The sequence below is a fragment of the Drosophila subobscura genome, chromosome E (genome assembly GCF_008121235.1).
Source record: "Drosophila subobscura isolate 14011-0131.10 chromosome E, UCBerk_Dsub_1.0, whole genome shotgun sequence".
Lineage (NCBI taxonomy): Eukaryota > Metazoa > Arthropoda > Insecta > Diptera > Drosophilidae > Drosophila > Drosophila subobscura.
Genome location: NC_048531.1, coordinates 579,430 through 601,598, shown reverse-complemented (window position 1 = coordinate 601,598; position 22,169 = coordinate 579,430). Strand labels below are relative to the sequence as shown.

The following is a 22,169-nucleotide window of genomic DNA, read 5'->3' as shown; positions in this document are numbered from 1 at the left end:
TTACGATTAACGATTAAATTCTCCCATCTCGAACGGAAAAATAGATTTAATCTATCTGCAGTCGACAGATACACATACACACACAAACACACTTACCCGTGCGGTGAGCGCTCAACGGATCGTCGACGCAGGCGATCAGTCCATGATAAGGCGGAAGCCGTCTCTGCGAGGAACACCGTGCTACTGGTGGACCCAGGAGATATGCGAGCTGAGAAGAGCTTGCCTCTGACACCGCGCCCAACGAGCCAGAGGCCGCCACGACTTCCCAACTAGGCAAGAGGATGTCGAGGAAGGTCGACAACTTCCGACGCATCTGTGACGAAGCGGACATCGATATAGGCAGTACCTGCCTATAAGGTAGTCACCAAGAGGGTCCGAGGAATGAGCACCCCAACACCGACGTGCCCAGATCTGCTGAGCACGATCGTGACAGCACTGTTCCCCAGGCACTTAGCCCAGTCCAGGCGGAAACACCATTCATGCCAGACAGTGTACAACAGACTCTCTTCGGAGGAGACTCAAGCTCCATCCGAGGCACAATACGGCTTCCGGAAAGCCCTCTCGACGGTGTCCGCCATCATGGCGGCTGTCAGCATCGTAGAGAAGGCCATAGAGGGAGTAAAATGGAGGTGGGACACGAAGGAATATTGCGCCGACCTCTCGACATCCAAAATGCCTTCAATTCGGCCATCTGGGCGAAGATCGAAGCTGCGCTGCGTCGAATCGGACTGACGGACGGGGCGCTCGAGTACTCAACCGATCAAGGAGAGATGTCGTACGATGTCACGGCGGAAGCCCCTCAAGGATCAGTCCTTGGACCTCTTCTATGGAACCTGATGAACGACAGCGTGCTCAGACTGCAGCTACCATTAGGATGCCAGCTAATCAGCTTTGCCGACGTCGTCGACACTAGGCGTCGTATCAAAGGAGATCAGGAAAGTCGAGTCCTCAGCCAACAGCCGGTCTGGTTTTGGCCAGGCGCAAGACGGAGGCGATCCTAACCAGCAGGAAGAAAACGGATTACGCCACAGTGAGGGTAGGAGCGGATGTGATAAAGTCGCAAGACTTTATCAAGTATCTGGGCGTGATGCTGGACAACCGCCTAACCTTCCGCCACCATTTGGAGTACGTTGCCCAGAAGGCAGCAAAGATGCAACGATAGTCTGCGGATAGCCAGATCCATATAGACTAACCGCCTTGAGGGTCATCTTCGGCTTCAGGACTGTCCCTGAGGATCTCGAAGGGCAAGTCCCGCTTATGGAGCCGGTAAGGGAGAGGTAGGAGACCCACGCCGCCATCCTGGGCGGAAGCGAAGCGACAAAAGCCGAACTGAAGGTTGCCGCAAGGAGTAGCAGCATCGATGAGACAGATCACCTAAAGGTCGCTGGACACACACCCTCATCCGGACAGGTGGATTTTTATCACACCAAGGCGCTGAGTGGACACGGATGCCTTCGCAGGTACCTCAAGCGCTTCGGCTACGAGACGTAGTGCTGGTGCCAAGCGTGCGGCACCGGTATAGTGGAGGACGCACAGCAACGCCTGGAGGTAGTCGCAGGGGCCAGGATCACCGCCCTGACCTTAGTGCCGATTATGCTGCCAGAGCCGAGGGCATAGGAAGCGGACGCAGAGTACGCCCAGAGCGTTATGGGAACCCTAAGAGCCCTGGAGCGAAGGCGGAAGCAACAGATGGAGTAAGAGTCTAGCAGTCTAATATTGTAAAACCACTTAGAAAAAGAAGTCATATTTAGATGAAGAAAAGTCATAAGTAGAAGCTGCACAGTAAAATATTTTTTAGAAACACAACCTAAAATGGAAGTAATCAAGCGAATTTTTAAATTTATGAATTCAATCGAACAAATAAATGTTATAATGTTAAATATATTATAGTTTATTAATATTTTTCTCGTTTCTCATTTTATAATTTTATAAGGAGATAAAACACATGTTTATTACTGTTCGAGGGGGAGGTTCCTGTGAGTATGTTATATCGACTTCCTTCGATATGCTGAGGTCGCTTTCTCGGGTATAGTCGGGGGGAATATTCGGTGCTCGAAATAGATTAAAGCGCGCGTGCGTATGGTTTGTTTCCGTTTATTCGTGACTCTGTTTTGTTTCGAAGCTTAATTCTAAATCTATTCGGGCGCGCAGTCCGCTGCTCTGCTCAGAGCTTTCGGGTTGTAGGTGAGTTTGGAATGTTGTGTTTTTTGGATTGCTAGGGTGCATGGTGCATGCTTTTCGGTATGAAAATCCAGTGAAAAGTGTCGTCGAAGGAGCAGGGGATCTGGAGGTCGATCTCGTTGGTGGCGAGCCTGCCCTTGATGGAAGAGAGCGTTACTTCGGACGTGAAGTCCGACGGGTTTCGCCCAGGTGGAGGAGTGTGTGGTGGCCTTTTCCGCATACCCGGCATGTGTAGCCGTTTCGGCAAAAGGTCCCGGAGTGCTGGTGAGCCAGGAAATTATGGCAGTACTTGTTAATAAGCACTGCCCGTAGATGCTTTTTCTCGGACAGCTTCAGGAACCGTTGGCCCATCCTTAGCGCGTGGACTTCTCGGCAGACCCGACAGCGGAAGCTGTTAGATCCCTTCGGCTGGTTGCGCTGTACTGGACGTTGGCGAGGTGTCATGCTTAAAAAAGAAAGATCGTGGAATATTAACGGATGGATAATTTTCAACAAACAACATCAAACATATTGGTTAGTTGGATACTGGGACGCGGACAGCACTGTCTATCGGAAGAAGAAAGTTTTGCTACTGGCCGCTAAATGGTATCACGCGGACCATGGGAGAAATCGCTCCTATCTTGGAGAGGAGGGTCGACAACTTTTCAAAAGTGTACTTCAATGTCGACGTGGACTTGTAGAAAAGCGTTTTGAAACTTTTCACTCCCGCTTCCCACAAGCCACCTATGTGAGGATATGCGGAAATAAAGCAATCTCTTGTGGCTACTAAAAAGTCTAAGGACATGGCTTTGTCGGAGCATGAAGAAACTATATAAGGAGGTCTCGTCGTCAAAAATAAGCAGAGCGTGCGAGCGGGTGACGGCTTGGACAAGTTGCACTCACCGTGCGTTGCTCCAGTTCCGTCTCGTGCGGAGGGTCAGCAGGGATATTGGTCTTGGTTGAGTTGCAACCATTCTGGCTCGTGCCACCATAGATCACTGCTCGCAAAATCTTGGGATGAAACCCCTCTGCTAGTTAAATCCGCTGGGTTGTGCTCCGATCTTACAAGAGACACGTTCCCTGGATGACTGACTGTGTGATTCTAGTCACTCTGTTGGCCACAAAAGTTGTCCATCTACAAGGAGCTTTGTTTAGCAAGGCTAGCACAATTCTGGAGTCTGTCCAATAAAAGCATTCGTAGCTATAAAGGGACAGTCGATGAAGAAAAGACGAGGACAGCTCAGCGAGAAGAACGGCACACAATTCCAAGCGGTCATCCTCGCAGGCGATGGCTTTTACCGTGCCTTGGTGCCACCCGGCGTCCGTACATTTTGGTGGCGGTCCGCCGTTTTCCTCGAGCTCCAGCAGGAATCTATCCTGGAGCTCTGCGGCAACTAGGTGCCTTTTGTCCCGAGGGACATTGCCATCCATGGCGCCCCTGTCCCAGAAGCCAATGAGGGTTCTGCCCTTCGCCACCTCTTCGAACGATCTGTTCAACAACTGCGTTTATGCCCGCTTGGCTTGATGGGTCTGGCACGGATTGGCGGCAGGGTCCTCTGCTACTCGCTGGTAAAATTTGAAATAAGCCACTTCGGTACAAATGTACTACTAAGTATCGGGAATAAAAGTTGTGACGCGTAAGGAGCGTCTCACACGTCCCTTCCCGTTATCTATCGCTCGGACTCGGCTAAGCAGCACCACGAACTGTTCCAACGATCTCTAAACAATCAACAGCTTTTAAAAACGCTAAATATCTTAACATTTCGAATTCATATTTTTTAGTCCAAATGAAAGACACAATTCCAGTTTGTCCGCGATATTTAACTTATATAATTCCTTGATTTAATTTAATAATAAATTGTTAGAATTACGCTTTGGTAATGGTGGTGGAATGGCAAATTTACTTCCCAAACTGAGATCACTATACTCTTTTAATGAATAAACAAGATCTTTAGGCATTTCATACTCGTCCGCTTTATAAACGATGTCGAGAACACGTCCAGTGTCAACATCAGTTTCTTCTGAGTAAAGACTGTAAAAAAGTGTTTTTTATTAAATTTCTTCAAAAAAATTAACCGAATGAATTACTTACTGCAGAGGTTCACTGCCAAGTTGTGCACCAACGTGTTTTCGGTTTGATGCATCTAGTGTGTATTCCGATTCTGCTATGGTTGATATATAGCACGTTTTATCCAACTTCTTGATTATTAATACTTTATTTGAGCCTTCTAAAAGATCTGGGTATACTTTGATACTAAGATATGCAATTATTGCACCAAAAATGGTAGAAAGAAAAAAAATTAACCCCAGCATTGCGACCGAAAACTGCTTATTACTGTTCTGATCAAAATTCGTCGCATTATGAGTTAAGAGCGGGGAAATAGCTACGTTTTCAGTTGGCATCATACAAAAAGCATAGGTATGATTTCCATAAAGGGGAATCGTTAAAAACGGCGCAGAATATTGCACACAGCTGTATGAGGAGTCTACATCACGAACATCTTTATTACCATCAAACATTTCTGTGAACCAAATAATGTTTAGCTGGTCTACATCATTATAATTATCAATCCGTACTTGTACACTAAGGTCATCAGATAACTCCAAATAAAGGTCATATGCGGGGGGTTGGAAAACAAAAAAGTTATTGGCATAGTTTGACTGATTTTGCTCGACTTCATCTGTGTTTAAGTCTCTCTGTGCTTCGTGACTTACACTTTCATTTAAATCAATCGCCTCAGAGCAACTTAACTGTATTATAGGACCGTAAGAATATTCATTTGTGTAAGAGCTAGTGTATTTACCACTCCCAATTGTAGTTCGCGGCAAAAGATCTTCTTGGCTGCCTGCAGTAGTATGAGTCAGTTTCTCAGTCGTGGTTGAAACATATATTTTCTGTGTTGTAATCATAGGTTCATTAGGCAAAGAACAATTTATTTCACTGCTGTTCAGGTCGTTAAAGAGTATACCAAAAAAATGGTAGGGCATGCGACAATAAGGTACGTTTATAAAGATCCTAGAGTTTTTAGCGACGTAATTTATCAAGGATAAAAGTTCGCAATTACAAAGCCAATTGTTGGGCTCAAGCTCAATATATATAGGATGAATTCCAGTTAGCACAATCGAACTGACCGAAGAAAGCATGTTGTATGCAAGATCAACAATCTTTAAATTATGAGCTATATCACTAAAGCATTATTATATTCTATAGAAGTAAGCGAACAATGCTGTAAGTAGAGGTAAGTTGTGTTAGGCACGGCAATGAATATTCGCTTGTTAAGCGGACCAAGAAATCTATTGTGGCTAAGGTCCAAATAAGTAACCTTTTTAAGATATATATTCTCAAAAAGACTCAAGTTACTGTAAAATATGAAGTGTGTATTCAGTTTAAGATGTGTTAACGTGGTTTGCACTGGCTGTAAAAATGACATACTCATGGTTGGAAGTTTCGATTTTATCTCCAGCTTATTTAACGAGTATAAACCAAGCAAAGCACCACTGTCGAGTTCTTGAATCTTCAGGTTTATCCAGGACATGTGAAACACCTTCGAAAATATAGGTACGTTAAATGAAGCACTTTTGATTGCAGTCAAGTGGCTATGGCTTAGAATAATATCTAACACATCCACATCTTTATATACCCAATTATTTTCAAGACAATATCTGAATTGATTCAAGATAATTATTGAAGTGATCACTTTACATGAGCTCGTATTCATTATAGCAGACATGTCCTCGTATAAATCTTCGTTGTTTGAACAGACAACTCTTAAAATATTTCCGTACATCTGACCTCGCTGATATTGGATATACCATTTGAAGTTTTACTAAAAATTTAATTATATGCATATATTTTTAAATTAATTAATATAATGATTACACTATTCGACAAAATTTAACTCTTCATTCGAAGCAAACCGACACTTTCTGATAGGCGTTCCGAAGACTTAAGATGTTATTGTATTTGTCTGGACGTTGATATGCAATGACTGCACCAGCAAGTGGCTAATGCGACACCAAGTTAAAGCCTGTTACGCGCGGAACCCAGCAGGCCGCAGCCCTCCTCCCGACCAACCGACCTAGGGGTGCTGCCGCATGACGCGCGGCGCGATTAACCGAACCGGTCGCGAGCATGCAGGAAAGATAGATGTTACGCTAATATTCGAGGAAAATTAGAGCTAAACACAACTAAACTAGAGCAACTATAGCTAAGCAAGCAAAAATTACCAAAATCAGAAACAAGACAAAGCTAAAATTAAACTAACTACGGGAGAGGTAGGCTAGTATAATAAATTTAAGAAGAAGAAGGGAGTTAGTCGACGATATAATGTGATAGAGGAAATTATAATCCGAGCATAAAACTCTAAAGGGTTCGTGCAAGGCATAATTCGATCTACACATTGGAAGGAACAAAGTAATATAGTTTCTAGTGGGTCTAATGGGAATCGTAAAGTTTACGCGGCTCAACAAGTCTGGGCTGTCTACATCCCCCCTGATCAAGTTGTGCATAACAATTACACAAAGCATTTTTCTACCATTAACTAAGGATGAAGGTTTATTAGAAGGAGTCTACTACGGTAGGATGGCAGTCTCATAGTTGCATCCCAGTTGAGGCCACTCAGGGCAAAAAGTAAAAAGTGCTTCTGCACTGATTGAATACGGTCCTGATGTATGTATGTTGTACTGAGGGCACCATACACATGAGCAGTATTCCAAAATCGCACGAACAAAAGATATAGATATAGAGAGTCTTCGTTATATAGGGGTCATCAAATTCCTTTCACCACCTCTTTATAAACCCAAGCACATCCATGGCTTTATTTACCATGGTAGAAATGTGTTCAGAAAACTTTAACTTGGGGTCTAGTTTAACACCAAGATCATCAACTAATGTAATTCTCTCAAGAGAACTACCGCAGAGGGTGTATGGTGCCAGTAAGGGGCTGGAGCGATGAAAAGTCATTACTTTGCACTTCGAGGCATTAAGGTGTAACATATTTGCACAACACCATGACTGAAAGCTATTCAGATCAGATTGCAAGCGAGAAAGAAATGAAATTTCCTTATACTGGACACAGAGCTTAACATCATCAGCATACATAAGTACTCCAGAATTTGTTAATACAGAAGGCAGGTCATTAATAAAAAGTGTGAAAAGTAAGGGGCCTAAATGGCTACCCTGTGGTACTCCAGAAGTAACCATGACAGGTAAAGATAAGGAGTTTTTGAAAAGGACCCTTTCAGACCAAGAACACAGGTAGCTAGAAATCCATCTCAACAGATTGGGCGGAAACTTTAGAAGGTCGAGCTTTTGTGCAAGAAGAGAATGGCTTGCAGAATCGAATGCCTTACTGAAGTCAGTGTAAATAACATCCGTCTGCAAATTACCTTGGAATCCTTTAATGACAAAGGAGGTGAACTCTAAAAGATTAGTGGTTGTTGATCGTCGCCGTATAAATCCGTGCTGAGCTGGAGATATAAGTGATTTGCAAAGATGTTGCAAGTGCGGAGTTAAAATTTTCTCGAACATTTTAGGAATAGCGGATAACTTGGATATACCTCTACAGTTTTTAGCGTCAGACTTGCTACCTTTCTTATGGAGAGGAATTATAAAGGATTCCTTCCATATGGGGGGAAAGCTAGAAGAATGGATGGATAGAGTGAATATTTTAAGCAAAGGTCTGCACAGAGACTCTGCACAGTACCTGAGTACACAGCCGGGAACTCCGTCAGGGCCCGGTGAAAATACCGGCTTAACTAATTTAAGTTCATGAAGTAAGGAGCCTTCATTTAACATAGGGCAGAAAATGCCATTCGACCTTGGTAAACTATATGGATACATAGTGCCTGGGTAGCTTTCCTGGGAATAGGTGGTTTGGAAAAATTGTGCAAAAAGATCGGCGATTGCCTGATCATTGTTTGCCGACATATTCAAAAATGATAGCATGGATGGATGTGCGGACGTTCTACGCTTACTGTTTACACAGCTGTAAAACTGTTTGGGGTCCTGTGAAAAACGTTTCCTGCATCGAAGGAGGTAGTTCCCATAGCATTGAGCATTAAGAACAGTGAAATTTGACCGAGCTATTAAGTAATTAGAAAGAGAAGGGGAAGAACCAACTTCTTGAGATTTTTTAAATAGTCTTGATTTTAGGTTTTTTAGACTGGATAACTCTTTGGTGAAACAAAGGAGGTTTCTAGTCGGACATGCGAGTGGGACACACGTATCATAAATTGCGTCGGGGCTCATTTTTGAAATACACTTGTAACAGTGTGAGCATACAGAAGTATGGATGCAAAATTTGGTGGCTCTAGCTTTTATAGTCTCTGAGATCCAGGCGCTCAACAAGACGGACGGACGGACGGACAGACGGACAGACAGACATGGCTCAATCGACTCGGCTATTGATGCTGATCAAGAATATATATACTTTATGGGGTCGGAAACGTTTCCTTCTGTACGTTACATACAACCGTTATTCCCCACAAATACAATATACCCTATTTACTCTTCGAGTACCGGGTATAAAAATTACGAAAGCAGCGGACGCGTTCAGATAGCCTACCCGCACGATCTGATACAGTAGGTCCAATATCTACCGACACTTCGAAAGTAGGATGATAGCAGTCTTCAGGTATAGTGAGCGGGAGTGCTCGTGTTAACAACGCTACGGTCGGATCTGAGACAAAGCACAGATCAAGTAATCGACCCAAGGAAGAGTCTGACACAGAGGAATTCCAGGTCTTGTGAGACCTGGACTATGAAAAGTTCCGACGTGAAGTAAGAGTTTACTGCAATTAGAACCCCTCCTCCACGTCGAGACGAACGATCATTCCTATAAATTGTCTACCGACACTAAGCAAACAACACTATACTGATTAGGCAGCCAGTTTTTACTTGATTTGCAGTCTCTATGTGTTGTTTGCTTAGTGGTACCGATCTGCCAAAACTTCGGAACTAAGAATTTCCGACTTTAACCAGGTTTCGGTAAACACAATAACATTGGATGAAAATGTGAAACTATCCATAAAAAGAGTGCTCAGTTTACTACGTAAGCCGAGAGCATTTTGATGGGCTACAATCAGGTTTTTGACTGCGAGGAATTGCAGTGGGAAGAGGTGGATGGAGCAGAGGAGGAAGGAGCACTGGTTTCACTACTGGGAAGAGCTATGGGGGGCCTATTTATCTTCTTAGCCTTAAACTCTTTTACAACCAGGTGCTCTGGCCAAAATTTGGAAGAGAAAATGGTCTCGAATTGAGTTGGAGATACGCTAATCTTGAAAGAAGCTCTCTCCCTGGCATAAGAGCCTTTGTTCCTTCCAATGTGTAGATCGAATTATGCCTTGCACGAGCCCTTTAGAGTGTTATGCTCGGATTATAATTCCCTCTATCACATTATATCCTCGACTCACTCCCTTCCTCTTCTTAAATCTCTTATATTAGCCTACCTCTCCCGTAGTTAATTTAATTTTTGACTTTGATCATTTTGCTTGCTTAGCTATAGTTGCTCTAGTTTAGTTGTGTTTAGTTCTAATTTTCCTCGAATATTAGCCTAACATCTATCTTTCCTGCATGCTCGCGACCGGTTCGGTTAATCGCGCCGAGCGTCATGCGGCAGCGCCCCTCGGTCGGTTGGGCGGGAGGAGGGCTGCGTTCTGCTGGGTTCCGCGCGTAACAGGCTTTGGCTTGGTGTCGCATGGGCCACTTGATGGTGCAGTCATTGCATATCAACGTCCAGACAAATAAGAGCAATTAAACTTCTCCACCTTTAAGCCATCGGCCTTTATTTTGCTCTGTTTAAAAGCAGTTACGTCATTAGATGTGAGGTCAGGGGCAAGCCGAGAGACAGCAACTTGCCGCTTTGGTGGGACTCCCACCAGAGGTTTTGGCAGATCTGGTACCTGTGACGGCAATATCCGGTGGTCCGGGACGTTTATTAACTGGTGGGATCGAAATAGATGGGAAATGATGTGGCTTTGGAACGGACTCGACAGACACGGACGCTATAGTACTAACTGGCTGCATGTTCTCCGAAATGATCGATTCGGTAGCTGAAACTTGATCACCAGCAGCTGTCGTTGCCCTTGGGGTGGCAAACGAAATTAGCTGCTGCACTATCGAAGTGGACGGAAACAGTTGATCAGCAGCGAGCGGTCGAGAGACAGGCACTTGCAGATCACGAGGAGTGACTTTTTTGCGCCTAGGAGACTCATTCAGCAGTTTAAAACCGCTGAATTGAGACTCCATGGCTAGGAGCCGATCGTACTGCTTCTTAAAGCCCACGGTCAGCTCCTTAAAGCCCTTTCGCGTTTGCCTCATAAACGTGACCATGTCATTTTCGACAGACCGACATGCCTCGCAACTGTAATGCAGACCATTACGCTTTGAGGCCTGAAAACCCACTACATTTTGCGTGCACTACGTTATCGCAGAGCCAGCATGTGATGTTCGGCTGGTCGTGGGTGATCTGCTTCTTGCCAGTCTTAGCGGAACACACAACCACGTATTCCATTATTTCTATTACTTATATTAAATATATAAATAAAAAATAAATAAAAATTATTTTCTCAAAACAAATAGCAATGGGACCAGTGTGCCGACAAGCGGGATCGAGAAACAGTTAAGTGGAGAGAGGACTGAAGAACAAGTGCAGCAACAGCTAAGCAGAGAGCGTGCGCTACTGCACAGAAACTTTAGAGAGCGAGAGAGGAAGAACAGTTAACTCGACCGAGAAAGACGCAACTACAAGAGAGAGCGGCTAATAGTGAGGGCGTACTTACAAAAAGAAAAAGCACAAACACACGACTAAACGACGCAAAAAATAAAATAATAAATAATAAATAAAATAAATAAAAATACTTTTACACAAATAACAGGCATGCACTCGCGTGTCAGGACAGGTTAAAGTTGTAAGGGATGCAAATTTAGAAATCAATTTTGAAATAAACACCGGTCGTTTATCCAAAATAGAAAAGAAAGTACGGAGCGCAAACCAAAAAAACGTCTGGTCACTACGAAAGAGAACGAACAAACGAATTTGTGGTCGAAAAATGTAACACACAAAAGCAAGCGTTTCGGACCCTATAAAGTATATACATATATTCTTGATCAGTATCAATAGCAGAGTCGATATGGCCATGTCTGTCTGTCCGTCCGTCCGTCCGTCCGTCTTGTTGAGCGGCTGGATCTCAGAGACTATAAAAGATAGAGCCACAAAATTTTGCATCCAGATGGCTGTATGCTCACTCTGTTACAAGTGTATTCCAAAAATTAGCCCCGCCCCCTTCCGCCCACCGTATGAAATGGCCATATCTATCAGATTACCGAATTGGGAACAGATCGGATCATTATTATAGGCGTGTAATATAGTATAGTTGCTTCATGTATCCAACCGCGGACGTAAAAGGTTGGGTGCGAGACCAGACGACGAGCGACGCAGAAATCTAGTTCTTGTACCGTTATACCATATTTAATCTTTTATTAACCTTAACTTATAAACAACAAACATAAACCTCCTATTATTTGTGGATTTATTTCTTTATACCTATAATTCTATAAATCGTTACTAGAAATAAGATTGATTCTTAGATTAAGATATTACTCAATTACTTGCTTAAAGCTTAGGGAATGTAAATCAGCTATGAAGTTGAATAGCGAAAGTTTGACGATTTCGCATTCAGAATACACCTAGAGTTAGTACAGTGAACTAAATTGTTTTGCTTGGACTCATGCCCTAGCCCATAGGCGATCATGGTAGGGTGGGCGTCCATGTCACTGTGCATATGCAGCCCAAGATCGAGCACCGCCTGACCTAAGTCTTTTCCTAACCTAACGCATTGTCTTTTTGGTCTGCTGTACAGCGAATATTTATTCGGAAAAGTGGATATACATATGTAACGCAGATAAGGAAACGTTTCCGACCCCATAAAGTATAAATATTCTTGATCAGTATCAAAAGCAGAGTCGATAGAGCTATGTTTGCTTGTCTGTGCGCCACCAAATTTTGATTCCAGATGGCTGCATGCTCACACTGTTTCAAGTATGTTACAAGAAAACTAAAAACGCCATTCCGTAGGGAAGGACTATATCTATCAGATCACCGAATTGGGATCAGATTGGATCATTATTATAGCCAGAATGAAGAAATTAATTTGCAATGGCTACCCCCACCCTGTCAAGCAGCTTTGCTTATTTGTTGCACATTCTCTCATTTCACAAATTTAATACAAATAAATAATATTAAATAAATAAATAAAATATTTGTAAAAGCCACTTAGGTACAAATGTACGACGACGAGCGACGCAGAAATCTAGTTCTTGTACCGTTATACCATATTTAATCTTTTATTAACCTTAACTTATAAACAACAAACATAAACCTCCTATTATTTGTGGATTTATTTCTTTATACCTATAATTCTATAAATCGTTACTAGAAATAAGATTGATTCTTAGATTAAGATATTACTCAATTACTTGCTTAAAGCTTAGGGAATGTAAATCAGCTATGAAGTTGAATAGCGAAAGTTGACGATTTCGCATTCAGAATACACCTAGAGTTAGTACAGTGAACTAAATTGTTTTGCTTGGACTCATGCCCTAGCCCATAGGCGATCATGGTAGGGTGGGCGTCCATGTCACTGTGCATATGCAGCCCAAGATCGAGCACCGCCTGACCTAAGTCTTTTCCTAACCTAACGCATTGTCTTTTTGGTCTGCTGTACAGCGAATATTTATTCGGAAAAGTGGATATACATATGTAACGCAGATAAGGAAACGTTTCCGACCCCATAAAGTATAAATATTCTTGATCAGTATCAAAAGCAGAGGCGATAGAGCTATGTTTGCTTGTCTGTGCGTCCGTCTTGTTGAGCGCCACCAAATTTTGATTCCAGATGGCTGCATGCTCACACTGTTTCAAGTATGTTACAAGAAAACTAAAAACGCCATTCCGTAGGGAAGGACTATATCTATCAGATCACCGAATTGGGATCAGATTGGATCATTATTATAGCCAGAATGAAGAAATTAATTTGCAATGGCTACCCCCACCCTGTCAAGCAGCTTTGCTTATTTGTTGCACATTCTCTCATTTCACAAATTTAATACAAATAAATAATATTAAATAAATAAATAAAATATTTGTAAAAGCCACTTAGGTACAAATGTACTACTAAGTATCGGGTATAAAAGTTGTGATGCGTAAGAAGCGTCTCACACGTCCCTTCCCGTTATCTATCGCTCGGACTCGGCTAAGCAGCACCACGAACTGTTCTCTAAACAATCAACAGCTTTTAAAAACGCTAAATATCTTAACATTTCGAATTCATATTTTTTAGTCCAAATGAAAGACACAATTCCAGTTTGTCCGCGATATTTAACTTATATAATTCCTTGATTTAATTTAATAATAAATTGTTAGAATTACGCTTTGGTAATGGTGGTGGAATGGCAAATTTACTTCCCAAACTGAGATCACTATACTCTTTTAATGAATAAACAAGATCTTTAGGCATTTCATACTCGTCCGCTTTATAAACGATGTCGAGAACACGTCCAGTGTCAACATCAGTTTCTTCTGAGTAAAGACTGTAAAAAAGTGTTTTTTATTAAATTTCTTCAAAAAAATTAACCGAATGAATTACTTACTGCAGAGGTTCACTGCCAAGTTGTGCACCAACGTGTTTTCGGTTTGATGCATCTAGTGTGTATTCCGATTCTGCTATGGTTGATATATAGCACGTTTTATCCAACTTCTTGATTATTAATACTTTATTTGAGCCTTCTAAAAGATCTGGGTATACTTTGATACTAAGATATGCAATTATTGCACCAAAAATGGTAGAAAGAAAAAAAATTAACCCCAGCATTGCGACCGAAAACTGCTTATTACTGTTCTGATCAGAATTCGTCACATTATGAGATTCTTCTCCAACCACAGGTACATAAAAAGGTTGACAAAAGAGCGGGGAAATAGCTACGTTTTCAGTTGGCATCATACAGAAAGTATAGGTATGATTTCCATAAACGGGAATCGTTAAAAACGGCGCAGAATATTGCACACAGCTGTATGAGGAGTCTACATCACGAACATCTTTATTACCATCAAACATTTCTGTGAACCAAATAATGTTTAGCTGGTCTACATCATTATAATTATCAATCCGTACTTGTACACTAAGGTCATCAGATAACTCCAAATAAAGGTCATATGCGGGGGGTTGAAAAACAAAATAGTTATTGGCATAGTTTGACTGATTTTGCTCGACTTCATCTGTGTTTAAATCTCTCTGTGCTTCGTGACTTACACTTTCATTTAAATCAATCGCCTCAGAGCAACTTAACTGTATTATAGGACCGTAAGAATATTCATTTGTGTAAGAGCTAGTGTATTTACCACTCCCAATTGTAGTTCGCGGCAAAAGATCTTCTTGGCTGCCTGCAGTAGTATGAGTCAGTTTCTCAGTCGTGGTTGAAACATATATTTTCTGTGTTGTAATCATAGGTTCATTAGGCAAAGAACAATTTATTTCACTGCTGTTCAGGTCGTTAAAGAGTATACCAAAAAAATGGTAGGGCATGCGACAATAAGGTACGTTTATAAAGATCCTAGAGTTTTTAGCGACGTAATTTATCAAGGATAAAAGTTCGCAATTACAAAGCCAATTGTTGGGCTCAAGCTCAATATATATAGGATGAATTCCAGTTAGCACAATCGAACTGACCGAAGAAAGCATGTTGTATGCAAGATCAACAATCTTTAAATTATGAGCTATATCACTAAAAGCATTATATTCTATAGAAGTAAGCGAACAATGCTGTAAGTAGAGGTAAGTTGTGTTAGGCACGGCAATGAATATTCGCTTGTTAAGCGGACCAAGAAATCTATTGTGGCTAAGGTCCAAATAAGTAACCTTTTTAAGATATATATTCTCAAAAAGACTCAAGTTACTGTAAAATATGAAGTGTGTATTCAGTTTAAGATGTGTTAACGTGGTTTGCACTGGCTGTAAAAATGACATACTCATGGTTGGAAGTTTCGATTTTATCTCCAGCTTATTTAACGAGTATAAACCAATCAAAGCACCACTGTCGAGTTCTTGAATCTTCAGGTTTATCCAGGACATGTGAAACACCTTCGAAAATATAGGTACGTTAAATGAAGCACTTTTGATTGCAGTCAAGTGGCTATGGCTTAGAATAATATCTAACACATCCACATCTTTATATACCCAATTATTTTCAAGACAATATCTGAATTGATTCAAGATAATTATTGAAGTGATCACTTTACATGAGCTCGTATTCATTATAGCAGACATGTCCTCGTATAAATCTTTGTTGTTTGAACAGACAACTCTGCAAGATATTTCCGTACATATACCATTTGTAGTTTTACTGGAAATTTAATTATATGCATATTTTATAAATGATTTAATATAATGATTACACTATTCGACAAAATTTAACTCTTCTTTCGAAGCAAACCGACACTTTCTGATAGACTTTCCAAAGAGTTAAGAGGTTATTGTATTTGTGGTCGAAAAATTTAACACACTGAAGCAAACGTTTCCGACCCTATGAAGTCTGGACGTTGGACGTTGATATGCAATGACTGCACCATCAAGTGGCCCATGCGACACCAAGCCAAAGCCTGTTACGCTCGGAAACCAGCAGAACGCAGCCCTCCTCCCGCCCAACCGACCGAGGGGCGCTGCCGCATGACGCGCGGCGCGATTAACCGAACCGGTCGCGAGCATGCAGGAAAGATAGATGTTAGGCTAATATTCGAGGAAAATTAGAACTAAACACAACTAAACTAGAGCAACTATAGCTAAGCAAGCAAAATTATCAAAGTCAAAAATTAAATTAACTACGGGAGAGGTAGGCTAGTATAAGAGATTTAAGAAGAGGAAGGGAGTGAGTCGAGGATATAATGTGATAGAGAGAATTATAATCCGAGCATAACACTCTAAAGGGCTCGTGCAAGGCATAATTCGATCTACACATTGGAAGGAACAAAGGAATATAGTTTCTAGTGGGTCTAATGGGAATCGTAAAGTTTACGCGGCTGAACAAGTCAGGGCTGTCTACATCCCCCTTGATCAAGTTGTGCATAAAAATTACACCAAGCATTTTTCTACGACTAACTAAGGATGGAAGATTTATTAAAAGAAGTCTACTACGGTAGGATGGCAGTCTCACAGTTGCATCCCAGTTGAGGCCCCGTAGGGCAAATAATAAGAAGTTTTTCTGTACTGATTCGATACGGTCCTGATGTATGTTGTACTGAGGGCACCATACACATGAGCCGTATTCTAAAAATCGGACGAACAAGCGAGATATAGAGAGTCTTCGTTATATAGGGTCATCAAATTCCTTTGACCACCTCTTTATAAACCCAAGCACACCCATGGCTTTATTTACCATGGTAGAAATGTGTTCAGAAAACTTTAACTTGGGGTCTAGTTTAACACCAAGATCATCAACTAATGTAATTCTCTCAAGAGAACTACCGCAGAGGGTGTAAGGTGCCAGTAAGGGGCTGGAGCGATGAAAAGTAATTACTTTGCACTTCGAGGCATTAAGGTGTAACATATTTGCGCAACACCATGACTGAAAGCTATTGAGATCAGATTGCAAGCGAGAGTGAAATGAGATGTCCTTATACTGGACACAGAGCTTAACATCATCCGCATACATAAGTATTCGAGAATTTGTTAAGACAGAAGGCAGGTCATTAATAAAGAGTGTGAAAAGTAAGGGGCCTAAATGGCTACCCTGTGGTACTCCAGAAGTAACCATGACAGGTAAAGATAAGGAGTTTTTGAAACGGACCCTTTGAGACCTAGAACACAGGTAGCTAGAAATCCATCTCAACAGATTGGGCGGAAACCCTAGAAGGTCGAGCTTTTGTGCAAGAAGAGAGTGGTTTACAGAATCGAATGCCTTACTGAAGTCAGTGTAAATAACATCCGTCTGCAAGTTACCTTGGAATCCTTTAATGACAAAGGAGGTGAACTCTAAAAGATTAGTGGTTGTTGATCGTCGCCGTATAAATCCGTGCTGAGCTGGAGATATAAGTGATTTGCAAAGATGTTGCAAGTGCGGAGTTAAAATTTTCTCGAACATTTTAGGAATAGCGGATAACTTAGATATACCTCTATAGTTTTTGGCGTCAGACTTGCTACCTTTCTTATGGAGAGGAATTATAAAGGATTCCTTCCAGATGGGGGAAAGCATGAGGAATGGATGGATATTGTGAAAAGTTTAAGCGAGGGTCCGCACAGAGACTCGCCACAGTACCTGAGTACACAGCCGGGAAATCCGTCAGGGCCCTGTGAAAATACCGGCTTAACTAATTGAAGATCATGAAGCAGGGAGCTTTTATTTAACAAAGGGCTGAAAATGACGTTCGACCTTGGTAAACTGTATCGATACACCCTGTATCGACCAGGGTAGCTGTCCTGGGAATTAGTCGGTGCCAAAAGATCAGCAATTGCCTGATCATTCTCTACCGACGTATTTAAAAATGATAGCATGGATGGATGTGCGGACGTTCTACGCTTACTGTTTACAAAGCTGTAGAACTGTTTAGGGTCCTGTGAAAAACGTATCCTGCATCGAAGTAGGTAGTTCCTATAGCATTGAGCATTAAGAACAGTGAAATTTGACCGAGCTATTAATTAGAAAGAGAAGAGGGAGAACCAACTTCTTGAGATTTTTTAAATAGTCTTGATTTGAGGTTCTTTAGACTGGATAACTCTTTGGTGAACCAAGGAGGTTTCGCAGATCTAGTCGGACATGAAAGTGGGACACACGTGTCAAAATTGTGTCAAGTACATTGTAAAAAATGTCTGTGCCTTCAATAACGTTAGTGCTCAAGTACAGAGGGGACCAATTACACTCCCTAATTAACTATTGAGCTTTGTAAACTCGGCTTTACGAAAGCAGCGGACGCGTTCAGATAGCCTACCCGCAGCCTATAATTCTTTTCTTTTTGTGTGATTACTCATGTCATATCACACTGAATCAAGTTTGTTTGAAGATGAAGCCACGCGAACTTCCGCCTGCACAAAGGACGAAATTCTGTGACTTCCACAATTTTGAAGATTTAAGAAAACAATAAACGAAGTTCCAACCAATTTTTGATCAGTCGTTTCTCCATAGATTTAAAAAAAACAATTTTTTTAACAAGTAGAGACTTTTTCTAAGTCAACACTTAAAAAACGAGTAGGAACGAGTGACACGCTTCGTACGCGTCATAACTTTCATACCCGGTACTCAGGCAGTGGGTAGTGATCTTTTTCAAATTTTGCATTTTTCTTCATCTGTCATCTACATCACTTCTCCCGCCAACACGCCCTTTTAGATCGCCCCCTTTGGTAAGTTTGGTTTAAGGTGCTTTGTAACATATTGAAGAAAAGGGTCGAAAAAGTACATCGAATTCGAGCGCACGCATTTCTCCCCTTCTTTCGTTTTCCTTTTTGCCAAAATAAATAATTAAATTGCAGGCACTCAACTCGGGTTTCGTTGTTGATAATTTAGAACTCTTCTAATATTTTACTGTCTGTTACATTTTTCGACCACAAAGCAATATACACTATTTACTCTTCTACTGCCGGGTATACAAATTCTCATAAAGCATGATTAAAGCCTTAAATCTATTAACAAAAGTTCGTTTGCTTCGAAGCGGAAAAATGGTGTCGGGTAGTCTTAAATTTTATAATGGAGTTTTTACCGTTGCTCTTTTGATGAGAACTCAAAAATTTCTGTACTTTCATTTTTACTCTCAATGTTGTGCTTGTAGGTTTGTTCATTTGATCTATCTTTTCTTGTATTTTCATCATAGGGGCTGCTGGATCGTAATGAAGCATTCGCTGTAATGCATAGGCCGCTAGTTACTAGCATCCAAGCCATTAGTTTTATACTAAAACTATTAATATAGTTCGATGAGCTGCAAAGAAATTATAAAAAAAATATAATTATATACAATTATGTTTGTAGAGTGCGGAAGGGTAAAGAGGCTCACAGCATTTACAAAAATTGTAAGTTTTAAAAGGTTTATAGCTTAAGTCCCAAGAATGGGCACTTTCCTTGTATTGCATTCGGACTTGAACATTTTCGATTTCGACAAAGATTTATAAGATTCTTCGAAATTGTTCGTTTTTTTTTTTTTGAAAAACGTGTTATGACGGTTGCAAAAGAACTTTCCGTTTTCATGTATATAATTGTATATCAACAAAAATCGGTTGAATAGCCTCGTGCAGGCTTCTAAATTAGCAAGGGACTTAAAGATTAAAAAAAAGTACAGCAGAAGCTCACAAATCAGAACCACTTTGCCCGCCCCCATTACTTTAAATTTGTCTTTGGCTATAGCTCTTGCTTGCTTACAATCCACATTAACTCCATCATTTATAGGCAATAAGCCCATTGGTCTAGCCTCTTTCCAATCAGCAGTGCTAATATGCTGAATTTTGTTACCGTGTATGTTTATGTATGTACCGTGTTTTCACTTAGTGCGTCGTGCCAAGAGCGTTAATCAGTCTCTACACCTGTCAACATATCCTTCATTGTGCTATTCACTCGTTTAACTTGGACATTGGTCCTACTTGCACCTGTGGCTATCAAATGTAATTCTATTTTGAAGATTCTACAGTTTTCTGCTTTAAAATTCGTAGTATGATATGATTGAACAAATTTAGGGAACGCATCAATTTGTACTATGAAATATTCGTTGGTATCATTTATATATGAACAGTATGCCATGGTATTCCAACTTTCGGAATTGAAAATTCCATCTGAACTTTGCCTGGAGACTTTGAAAGTTTGCATGTTATGCAGTTTTCTACGTATTTTTTTACATACTTGGACAGGTTTTCAAACCAAGACTGCTCATAAACCTTATCTAACGTTTTCTGGCACCACAGTTACCACAGACCACCTCAAGGCTCTCGGGATTACAGGTATTTACCATTTCGCTGAATATTACAACGGAGAATGCCTGTTCTTAATTCATATGTATGTAGGTCTTCGCCAAACTCTCCTGCAACAGCCACAAGCCAATTGTCCGGCACCTCGGTCAAGTCGATGCGAGCTTCGGGTGGCCACGTTCAGTGACAATCGGATTTCCCTTGCGGTACTCTTCAGTGAAATCAAAGCACTGTAATTATGCCCATCAACGGTGTACTCTTGGCATAAGTTCTACGTTAGACCGGCTTGATTCAAGGCGCTACAATCCGTAAAAATTACAAACTTTCGACCGTGAAAGTAATCTCGGAAATTCTTTACACCGTTGTAAGCTGCCAAAGTCTCCAGTTTGTATGAATGATACCTCGATTCTGGGAGCTGTACACTTTGTATAGTATTCGACCCCACTAGGTTTGCCGTATTTTTATGCATGAGTGTGGCACCATAGCCATCTGCACTTGCATCCGTATGCAGCTCTATAGGATTATAAGTTAGTACTGAGAAAATCTGTTGCGCTTGGAGCATAAAGAAGCTCAGTTTTCCAAACGCAAGGATATCGTAAGATAGCGATAGGTCCGTCATAGGTCACAACTGCATTCTGAAAGATATAAGGCTTAGAAATGGTTTGATGATAATTTTTTTTTCCATGGCAGAACTTTTTTTTTATGTATTTTGATGTAGCGCTTATTTTTTTAAAATAACATGTATCTTACATCTGGTTGTAGTGAACTTAGCCATTATATAAAGCTGATAAATACATCTATCAAGTGTACCCCAAACACTTTGTGGTTTTAGCTTAGGTATTTTTTACGATATGTTGACTTTAAAAACTCAGGAAAAGTAAACAAAAAAATGTGTCCACTATTTTTTTTGTGAACAGGTGCTAAACCAACCCTAAAAGGATGAAAAATCCAAAATATGCTGTTGGATTGCGCGCCCAACTGCCAGAGTATGTCTGGCTACAAACTAAAAAAATACTGAAAAAAGTACTAAAATTAAAAAACATCCTTAACTACGTCGGTACTTAAGGGAAAAGTACGGTTTTTGGGTTGGTTTAACGATTTTAGCTCATCCGTCTCTAGATAGATTGTGACAAGGAATACTTTAAACGAAGCCCAATTAATGTACTTGTTCATACAAAAATAGTGGACACATGATTTCTTTTCCACTTGTCCCCCTATCTAACAAGGATAAACACTTTTGCATTTCAATACTTAATATTTTTCAAAGGCTAAGCTAAAATCACAAAAAGTTTGGGTGCATTTAATAGATGCATTCATAAGCTTTACAGACTGACTAAGTTCATTACAACCAGATTGAAGATACTTGAGTTGTATAAAGAAAAGATGCACTACGTCTAAAAAAAAAAAAGCGAAAGCAAAAAATACCAGATTCTAAAAATTCTTTACAAAAAGTTCTGCCATAGAAAAAAGAAACTATTATCAAACCATTTCTAAGCCCCATATCGTTCATAAAAAGTTGGTCTGGATCACAGCTGCAAAGTCGTGTCGAGTAGTGCTATAAGAGTTATTTTGAAAAAAAACACCGGTCTTTTATCCAAAATAGTAAGGAAAATACGGAGCGCAACACAAACACACTAGAACGAAAAAACATTTATACCCGGTACTCAGAAGGACAACTGTACCTTAGTGGATTTTTTTAAATTTGAAATTTGTTTTACATATGAGATCTACATCTATATTACTTCTCATACCAAAGTCTCTTTAAGCTCGCCCCCTCCCCTCGAGCCGCACACTGCACCAAGCAGAGCGTGGAGTATGAGAATGTGCAAAAAACAAAAATAGCTGCTGGACGGGGTGGGGTTTGCCACTGCAAATTAATTTATTTATTTTGGCTATAATAATTCCAATTCGGATTTTATCTTAAAAATTGTGGATCCCGCAGATTTTTGAAATTTTGAAACACATTTGTAACAGTGCACTCCAGTGTGAGCATACAGCCATCTGGATCCAACATTCTGGATTCCGCTCAACAAGACGGAAGGACGGACGTACAGACGGACGGAGACAGTCATGAC

General features: G+C 41.0%; 2 protein-coding genes across 3 annotated transcripts; both read right to left on the bottom strand.

Moving 5' to 3' along the window:
• Positions 1-3,980: 3,980 nt before the first annotated feature.
• On the bottom strand, positions 3,981-5,345 carry LOC117889785. Its single transcript, XM_034794255.1, has 2 exons — positions 4,253-5,345; positions 3,981-4,192 (listed from the first exon to the last, which is right to left on the bottom strand). Exons 1-2 carry the CDS (start codon positions 5,302-5,304, stop codon positions 4,003-4,005), a joined length of 1,242 nt encoding a protein of 413 aa, XP_034650146.1. The 5' UTR covers positions 5,305-5,345; the 3' UTR covers positions 3,981-4,002.
• Positions 5,346-13,538: 8,193 nt separating this feature from the next.
• LOC117889784 lies at positions 13,539-15,535 on the bottom strand. Of its 2 annotated transcripts, XM_034794254.1 has the most exons (3): positions 14,214-15,535; positions 13,811-14,150; positions 13,539-13,750 (listed from the first exon to the last, which is right to left on the bottom strand). In XM_034794254.1, exons 1-3 carry the CDS (start codon positions 15,481-15,483, stop codon positions 13,561-13,563), a joined length of 1,800 nt encoding a protein of 599 aa, XP_034650145.1. In that variant the 5' UTR covers positions 15,484-15,535; the 3' UTR covers positions 13,539-13,560. The 2 variants fall into 2 exon arrangements, with proteins under 2 accessions (XP_034650145.1, XP_034650144.1); XM_034794253.1 differs by having other exon boundaries at positions 13,811-15,535.
• Positions 15,536-22,169: the final 6,634 nt, after the last annotated feature.

Coding starts and splice junctions, on each gene's coding strand:
- LOC117889785 (XM_034794255.1), bottom strand. CDS start 5,304: ATGCTTTCTTCGGTCAGTTCGATTGTGCTAACTGGAATTCATCCTATA. Junction 4,193..4,252: donor CTTGGCAGTGAACCTCTGCA/GTAAGTAATTCA, acceptor ACTTTTTTACAG/TCTTTACTCAGAAGAAACTG.
- LOC117889784 (XM_034794253.1), bottom strand. CDS start 15,483: ATGTCTGCTATAATGAATACGAGCTCATGTAAAGTGATCACTTCAATA. Junction 13,751..13,810: donor CTTGGCAGTGAACCTCTGCA/GTAAGTAATTCA, acceptor ACTTTTTTACAG/TCTTTACTCAGAAGAAACTG.